Source organism: Poromitra crassiceps (genome assembly GCF_964638095.1).
Source record: "Poromitra crassiceps genome assembly, contig: HAP1_SCAFFOLD_2336, whole genome shotgun sequence".
NCBI classification, from domain to species: domain Eukaryota; kingdom Metazoa; phylum Chordata; class Actinopteri; order Beryciformes; family Melamphaidae; genus Poromitra; species Poromitra crassiceps.
In genome coordinates this window covers 1-9000 of record NW_028150090.1, presented here as the reverse complement: position 1 = coordinate 9000, position 9000 = coordinate 1, and the positions used below count along the sequence as shown (strand labels likewise).

General features: G+C 48.8%; 1 protein-coding gene across 1 annotated transcript; it reads left to right on the top strand.

Annotated features, from left to right (window-relative positions):
- Positions 1 to 6: 6 nt before the first annotated feature.
- LOC310772209 (uncharacterized protein) lies at positions 7 to 8987 on the top strand (the record flags this gene model as incomplete). The annotated part of the gene is made up of 5 exons (XM_083664639.1): positions 7 to 85; positions 601 to 667; positions 4833 to 4973; positions 8200 to 8321; positions 8877 to 8987. Coding segments are annotated over exons 1-5 (501 nt in total), but the record flags the coding sequence as incomplete, so codon positions are not given.
- Between the last annotated feature and the right edge of the window lie 13 nt (positions 8988 to 9000).

Below are 9000 nucleotides of genomic sequence, written 5' to 3'. Positions count from 1 at the left end.
AGAAGACGAGGAGGAGGAGGAGAACATGCCGGCATCCTGCCCACCCCACCAGGAGAACAAATCGGGAGTCTCTTTCAACCCAGAGGTGAGGTGAAAGTTTGATGAAGTGAAACTTGAATTTTCTTCTCCTGATGGGTTATTCTTGAGTCGTTTTTATGCCTCCACCGGCGATAGCCAGGCCGGAGGCATCATGGTTTCGGGTTGTCCGTCGGTCCGATGTTCGTTAATGCGATATCTCAGGAACGCCTGGAAAGAATTTCTTCCAATTTGGCTCAAACGTCGACTTGGACTCAAGGATCAACTGATTAGATTTTGGTGGTCAAAGGTCAAGGTCACTGTGACCTCACAAATGCCATTTTCAAGCTCGTTAACGCGACATCTCAGGAGCACCTTGACGAGATTTCTTCAAATTTGCCTCAAACGTCCACTTGGACTCAAGGATGAACTGATGACATTTTGGTGGGCAAAGTTCAAGGTCACTGTGACATCACAAACGCTATTTTCTTGCCCGTTAACGCGATATCTCAGGAACGACTGAGTTGATGCAATTTCATCAAATTTGGCTCAATTTGGCTATTCTAATGTGTTGTGTGTTTGCAGGATGATGACCTGGAGGAGGGGGAGATCAGAACACGGTTCAAGTACAACTGCAGGTTCTTCCTGAAAGGTAGGTGGTTACAAAGCTCTTTAGTAGTGCTGGGCAATATATCAATATTATATCGATGTTGTAGGGCAGGGAGCAGGTGGAAGAAAATCTAGAGAAGTGGAGACATGCGCTGGAGAGAAGAGGGATGAAAATAAGTAGAAGTAAGACAGAGTATATGTGTGTGAACGGGAGGGAAGATGGAGGGGGGGTGAAGATGCAGGGAGTAGAGGTACCAAAAGTGGAGGAGTTTAGATACTTGGGGTCAACCGTGCAGAGTAGTGGGGACTGTGGCAAGGAGGTAAAGAAGAGAGTGCAGGCGGGGTGGTGCGGGTGGAGAAGGATGACTGGGGTGATCTGTGACAGAAGGGTACCAGCGAGAGTGAAGGGAAAGGTCTACAGCAGGGTAGTGAGACCAGCCATGCTGTACGGTCTAGAGACGGTGGCACTGACCAACAGGCAGGTGGCAGAGCTGGAGGTGGCAGAGATGAAGATGTTACGCTTCTCTCTGGGAGTGACGAGGCTGGACAAGATAAAGAACGATTACATCCGAGGAACCGCCCATGTCGCGCAGTTTGGACAGAAAGTGAGAGAGGCAAGACTGAGATGGTATGGACATGTGCGGAGGAGGGAGGTGGGGTACATCGGGAGGAGGATGCTGGAGATGGAGCTGCCAGGAAAGAGGAGGAGGGGAAGGCCCAAGAGGAGGTTCATGGACGCAGTGAAAGAGGACATGCAGGCAGCGGGCGTGACGGAGGACGATGCAGAGGACAGAAACCGATGGAAACAGATGATCCGCTGTGGCGACCCCTGACGGGAATAGCCGAAAGAAGAAGAAGATATCGATGTTGTGATGTGGATTACATTGACAGATACAATTTTGGCAGGTTAATTGTACAATCCAAGTTTGCCATGTCCGTTTCTCAAGGCCCAGTACACATTTTCTTCAGATTACTTCACAATCAAACTGTAGCCTCCAGTGGGTTATGTCCCAGCTCTTTTAACTCTATTAGCTCTATGTTTTTAAACCTTTCCAAATGATATAGCCATCTAAAGTAAATAAAGGCTTTTTACTTTATGCCAGAAGAGTGCCTTGGACCTTTCTTCTTTTGTGTAGCCTCCAGAGGCTTGAAGGTCTCCTAGTTTGTATATAACTGTAACTTTGTAAATATGCTTGCAGGCTTCTTCCACCATTTCTCTGCAGGTATCCCAGTTACATCCCGGTTACATCCCTAGCAGGATTTTTTTTTGTCAACTTTATTCACATCGTACTACTACCGGTACTTTAAATGCAAACACCTTCCTACAAAGCACACAAAGTTAAAAGAAAAGAAGAACACACCAGGCTTGAATGGGAAGTGCTCTTATGACATCACTGATGATGTCGCAATGCCTATGACCTCATCAGCAAAGCGATAATGGCGCGCGCCTCCGAGAGCCTGGTCGTCAGGGGTCGCACCTCGCAGATTCCAGGCCGACTGGCTGCACTCTCCACTCGGCAACACGAAGGCAGCTGGCTGCCTGCGGCTCGCTGAGCTCCACTCAGCCTCCCGTCAAAAGGCTCTTCCCGAGGGGAGCGCCACAACACGCTGAATCCCACTCGGATTTGGAGGCGGAACACGCCAGGATTGGCCAAAGCCCAATCCAGTCCCCCAGAATGTCAAATAAAATCATCGACATGATACTATGACCCGCCTCTCAGCCTGTCATCTCAGACAAATTATGTTTTCAGTCTGAAAGGGACTCAGACGCACACGACGAACGGGTTCAGTTCAACTTTAAGCTTCCTCTCCCTTAGCCTCGAGACTAGAGTGTGTGCTGATTGAGAAAAATGTCTCCTTTACTTCTACTTGTACACACTACACGCCCAATGGTTGTCAGTCGCTGTTCCTTTCACAGTACACAACCTGCTGTTTTGTAATCACGAGTGTTTGTGTCCTCGTGCTTTTCACACTATAGGGGATCACACATTACACCGACGAGTCCACAAACATACTCTCACACGAAAAAAACACACACACACACACTCGCACACACACTCGCACAAACAATGAGTCATTCTACACAATTGGTTCAAAGTAAGATTGATTAAGTTAGTCATTAAGTTTACGGTTATCTCAAATATTTCTGATTTCAGTAGATAATAGAATGATCTGAGCGAACATCTTAAGATTTGCATAGCTACTTAAATGCTTGTTATATAGTTTTGGGTTGTGGGACAGCAGTTTGTACCAATCTCGTAGAAAGGCTTTCTCCATCAGACCACTTGGCTGCTTGTACCCTGCAAGACAGCAGACATCAGCTCAGCCGTGTCTGCCTCACTACGCTCTGCTCTCTGCCTCACGACGCTCTGCCTCACGACGCTCTGCTCTCTGCCTCACGACGCTCTGCTCTCTGCCTCACGACGCTCTGCTCTCTGCCTCACTACGCTCTGCTCTCTGCCTCACTACGCTCTGCTCTCTGCCTCACTACGCTCTGCTCTCTGCCTCACTACGCTCTGCTCTCTGCCTCACTACGCTCTGCTCTCTGCCTCACTACGCTCTGCTCTCTGCCTCACTACGCTCTGCTCTCTGCCTCACTACGCTCTGCCTCACGACGCTCTGCCTCACGACGCTCTGCTCTCTGCCTCACTACGCTCTGCTCTCTGCCTCACGACGCTCTGCCTCACGACGCTCTGCTCTCTGCCTCACGACGCTCTGCTCTCTGCCTCACGACGCTCTGCCTCACTACGCTCTGCTCTCTGCCTCACTACGCTCTGCTCTCTGCCTCACGACGCTCTGCCTCACTACGCTCTGCTCTCTGCCTCACTACGCTCTGCTCTGCCTCACTACGCTCTGCTCTCTGCCTCACTACGCTCTGCTCTCTGCCTCACGACGCTCTGCTCTCTGCCTCACTACGCTCTGCTCTCTGCCTCACTACGCTCTGCTCTCTGCCTCACTACGCTCTGCTCTCTGCCTCACTACGCTCTGCTCTCTGCCTCACTACGCTCTGCTCTCTGCCTCACGACGCTCTGCTCTCTGCCTCACTACGCTCTGCTCTCTGCCTCACTACGCTCTGCTCTCTGCCTCACTACGCTCTGCTCTCTGCCTCACTGCTCTCTGCCTCACGATGCTCTGCTCTCTGCCTCACTACGCTCTGCTCTCAGCTCTCTGCCTCACTACGCTCTGCTCTCTGCCTCACTACGCTCTGCTCTCTGCCTCACTACGCTCTGCTCTCTGCCTCACGACGCTCTGCTCTCTGCCTCACTACGCTCTGCTCTCTGCCTCACTACGCTCTGCTCTCTGCCTCACTACGCTCTGCCTCACTACGCTCTGCTCTCTGCCTCACTGCTCTCTGCCTCACTACGCTCTGCTCTCTGCCTCATGACGCTCTGCTCTCTGCCTCACTACGCTCTGCTCTCTGCCTCACGACGCTCTGCTCTCTGCCTCACTACGCTCTGCTCTCTGCCTCACTACGCTCTGCTCTCTGCCTCACTACGCTCTGCTCTCTGCCTCACGACGCTCTGCTCTCTGCCTCACTACGCTCTGCTCTCTGCCTCACGACGCTCTGCTCTCTGCCTCACTACGCTCTGCTCTCTGCCTCACTACGCTCTGCTCTCTGCCTCACTACGCTCTGCTCTCTGCCTCACTACGCTCTGCTCTCTGCCTCACTACGCTCTGCTCTCTGCCTCACTACGCTCTACTCTCTGCCTCACTACGCTCTGCTCTCTGCCTCACTACGCTCTGCTCTCTGCCTCACTACGCTCTGCTCTCTGCCTCACGACGCTCTGCTCTCTGCCTCACTACGCTCTGCTCTCTGCCTCACAACGCTCTGCTCTCTGCCTCACGACGCTCTGCTCTCTGCCTCACTACGCTCTGCTCTCTGCCTCACTACGCTCTGCTCTCTGCCTCACTACGCTCTGCTCTCTGCCTCACTACGCTCTGCTCTCTGCCTCACGACGCTCTGCTCTCTGCCTCACTACGCTCTGCTCTCTGCCTCACTACGCTCTGCTCTCTGCCTCACGACGCTCTGCTCTCTTGACACAACCACATATTTAGCCCCACTCCATATCTGTGCCTAATATGAACTAGGTTCTTCCTCTTCCTTTTCCTCCTCTCCTCCTCCTCCTTCTTAGGTAACTCTGCTTGGTTTATCAACTTTATGCAGATTAACACATGTTCAATATCATGTTTTTGGTGTTTTCCTGCAGGAAAATGTACTTGGGGCACGAATTGTAGGTTCGTCCACCAGAGATTCAATGACAAAGGAAACTGCTCTCTCATCAGTAAGCCAGAGCAGGCTGAGAAAACCTCCAACGCTGCTAAACGGAAACGCAGCGAGGACGACACAGGTGCTTGTTTTACTATTGTTGTTTTCTCTCTTTTCCAGGTGTGTCCTTTTCACATTCAGACACACATTCATGTGCAAGGATCTTGTACTATTGATTGTAGTGAGTGTTTGAAAGAGGAGAGCGGAATGAATGAGTTCAGTTTTAAGGTCCGTTGCAGACGATTCCAGTCATCTGCAGCAGAAAACTGAAAAGAGGAATCTTAAAGGACAGGGCTGGTGTTTTCTAATTCTATTATATTTTCTATCTATTGCTGACCGTCAACAAGTCCCATGAAAATAACAACAGCAATGATTTTATTTTGCCAGCAAGTCACATCCATGTAGCCCAATGCAGCCATGTCTCAGCTGTGTGTGTGTGTGTGTGTGTGTGTGTGTGTGTGTGTGTGTGAGAATGTTAGGGTTGGGCGATATGCCAACATTTTCCAACCGGCCACCGCCAGCCCATCAACTGACGATTGACGATATATATTTGCGCACGTAATCTGATGTTCGTTCGCATCCAGTTGGGAATCTGTGTAATAGAAGTCTGCAACCCAAACCCCAAGCCACCGAACACTGAAGGCTATGTGCTGTTTAAATAGGTCACTTTGTTCATGTGCTTTCTTCTGTGGTTCTGAGCTGTGCTACTGGAGTGGAGGACCCAGAGACACACAGTCACACACACACACACACACAGAGTCCCCCGGCCCCTCCCCCGCTGGCTGCTGTCTCCATCTCTCCTCTCGTTCAACATCACTTCCTATTGGCCACGCTGTGAAGTGTGCTTCACAGGTTATGTACCGTAAATTCCGGACTATAAGCCGCGGCTTTTTTCCCGTTTTTTGGCCTTTTTTGGCCCCTGCGGCTTATATAACGGTGCGGCTTATCTATGGATTTTTTCAAAAAAAAAAAAAAAATCTCTCTTTTTTAGCACTCTTTCTAACTATAAATCCACTTCTGTTTTAATTTCCTCTCTTGCCCTCTTTTAACAACATAACATAACATAACATAACACAACACAGGTAAGCAGAAAGAAAAAGACGAAGCAATCACCGCCATGAATGAGGAAATGACTCACCTGCTGGAGGCTGGAGATACACGGCTTGGGCTAAACTTTTACTCCGTGAAACACTATCGATTAAGTCCGACATCGCTCAGAGGTTTGAGCAGCTTGAAAACAAGTTTGAAAACGTGCAGAAGTCCATCCACTCACTCACTAAAGAAAATAAGGCAACCGTGGCGTGAACAGAGTTTCTAATGCGGAAAAGCGCATCAGCGCACTGGAGGACAAAAACAACACAGTGAGTCCGAAAGTGGATAAAATGCAAAAACAAATCGAAACCCTGCACACGCAGGTTGATGACTTAATCAGCAGGAGTAAAAGAAATAACATTCGCCTGATCAATGTAAAAGAGGGAGCTGAGATTGGTGACATGGACGCTTTCGTGGCAAAATCCTGTGTTACATCCTGGACCTGAAGGAAGGCGAGAAACCACCAGAGGTGGACAGGGCACACCGGGCGCCTCGGCCACGTCCAGACCCCGGCCTGCCACCGAGGGCCATCTTCATCTGCCTACTCCGCTGGCCCGACCGTCAACTCATCCTCCAGGCTGCGGGGAAGAAGCCCCTCACCTGGGAGGGTACGCGCTTTTTCGTCCGGCAGGACCTCTCCGCGTTGGTGCAACAGAAACGCGCAACATACAACAGCATCATCGAAAAGGTTAAAGTCAATGGATATCGCTTTGGCGTACTGTACCCAGCGAGACTCGTCATAACCATTGATGGACAGCGGCGGAACAAGAGCTCAAAGTGAAACTGCCGAATATCTTTTGAGTTGGACTGGTCAATAGTACTGTGAGTAACTAAAATAAAAAAATAAAAAACGGAATTCTCTCTTCTTTAGCACTCTTTCTAACTATAAATCCACTTCTGTTTTAATTTCCTCTCTTGCCCTCTTTTCACCACACCGCGGACACTGTGTGCACTGTAAAAAAAAAAAAAAAATACCATTAAAACACCCGCGGCTTATAGTCCGGTGCGGCTTATATAAGAAAAAAATAGTCAACTTTGAAGGTGCGGCTTATACACCGGTGCGCCTTATAGTCCGGAATTTACGGTAGTTACAAATGAGACCATTGAATGAGCAAAATAAAAGGGCAAACATCGTCTCATCAACCGTCCACAAAATCCAACCGGCGGTGGACTGAGTCGACCGTCGGTTGGCGATATATTCGTCCAAGCACCAAGCCTTATATGTGTGTGTGTGTGTGTGTATGTGTGTATGTATGTCCTCTGAAGACTCTGTCCATACAGTATAGGTCTATTGATGTTCAGAAGTTTAGATGGATGGACGGACGGTTCTACTTAGACTGTCCATTATACAATATATCTATACCATCTATTGATGGTGATTGGTTGCTGTTGAACTCTAAAGTTACAGTACTGTGTTCTATTGTCTGTTTTGTTTATAATCGTATGTTCCCATTTGTAGTACTTGTACTTTGTGCTTTGGCAACACTGTAAGGTCATGCCAATAAAGCTTTGAATTTAATTGAATAATACGGTATATAAAATTGAAATTTGAAAAAACGTCAAAGAGCCACAGGGTTTCTCTGGGCAGCACATCTCATCACCACGATGCACCGAGCAGCCCACTTTTTCCTCCAACAACTTAAGTCGGTTGGAGACACGTTTGTGATCTCAGGACAGTAGTTCTGTATCACTGAAGATAGTCCCCGGCTTAATGAAGAATTAGTTCCCATTTGAATTTGATTTGGTAATAACTACAACAGCCTGTCTTTTCGCGGTCACAGTTAGCGATTAGAAAAATAGAAACTCTGTCTGAGCTGTATTTCAAGGTTTTTATCTTACAAAAGGAGGCAATGCATGTTAAATGCAAAAAACGTTACCTGGGAAGTCAGAAACTACATTAACTGGAGTAGAGAACTGGAGTAGAGAACACGCATTGTTGATTTTGTTATTCTCATAGGATTTTGTTTGGCTGTAAGCAATGCAGTAAAACACACCAGTGTTATCCTTTAATGAATTATACACTCGGGTTAGAGTTAACCACAAGATTACAAAGTTTTTGAAGAGCAGAGACGGGGGAGAATTTCATTCAGCAATCGTTTTGCAATATTAGATATACTGAGTTAGATATTCTATTGCGCCAAGTCTGAGACAAAGGGGAATGGTTGAAATGATGTTTGTGAGTGAGTTCTTCTGTCTGTCCCTCTCTCTCTCTCTAGAGGAGAGGATGAACTTTGTGACGGTCGATGAGGTTGGAGAAGAGGAGCGAGGAGGAAAAGCCAGCGTTGGTGACACCCAGGACCAGAAGCCAACCCAAGAAGAGAACCAGACAGACCCCTCGGTAACACACACACACACACGCACGCACGCACGCACGCACGCACACACACAGAGGGAAGGATACAATCAAGGAATATTCTTCTTACAGTGATTTCATCACCTCGTTCATCATCCAGTTTCTCTAAAATCCAGAGGCTCCTGATATAAAGTGTTATCATTTTGTCAACCATGGACTTAAATTACATAACTGTGCATTAAAAAGCTAGTAGTTTGATTGACTTTTGTGTTAATCATTTTGTGAGAGTTGGTTTGATTTTTCCAGACTCATCATCACTTGTATTATATTATTTTACAAATTCTCGCTCAACCGCTCCTCTCCGTCTTTCTGCAGTGAGAAAATCTACCAGAGGAAACAAGAGAGCACCAAAGTCGAGGAAGAGAAGGAGCCCCCCAGGCTGCTGACGTAGCCCCTCCCACTTTACTCGACGCCGCCTCCTCGTTGGTCACAGACCCGCCGGTGTCGTCTCGAGCGACAGCCAGCCGGAGCTCCAGGAGAGAGAGAGCTGAGGCTGGGAAGCGAGCCAGCCAGCCTCGGGTGCCTCCTCTTGCCGGGCAGGAGCCGCAGCCTCGACCCCCCGGAGAACCAGCAGGGGAGAGGAGTGGAGGTGTGGAGACGGGAGAGGAGGAGAAGGAAGGACAGACCAGGGAGATGGTGACTCTGGATGAGGTCGGGGAGGACG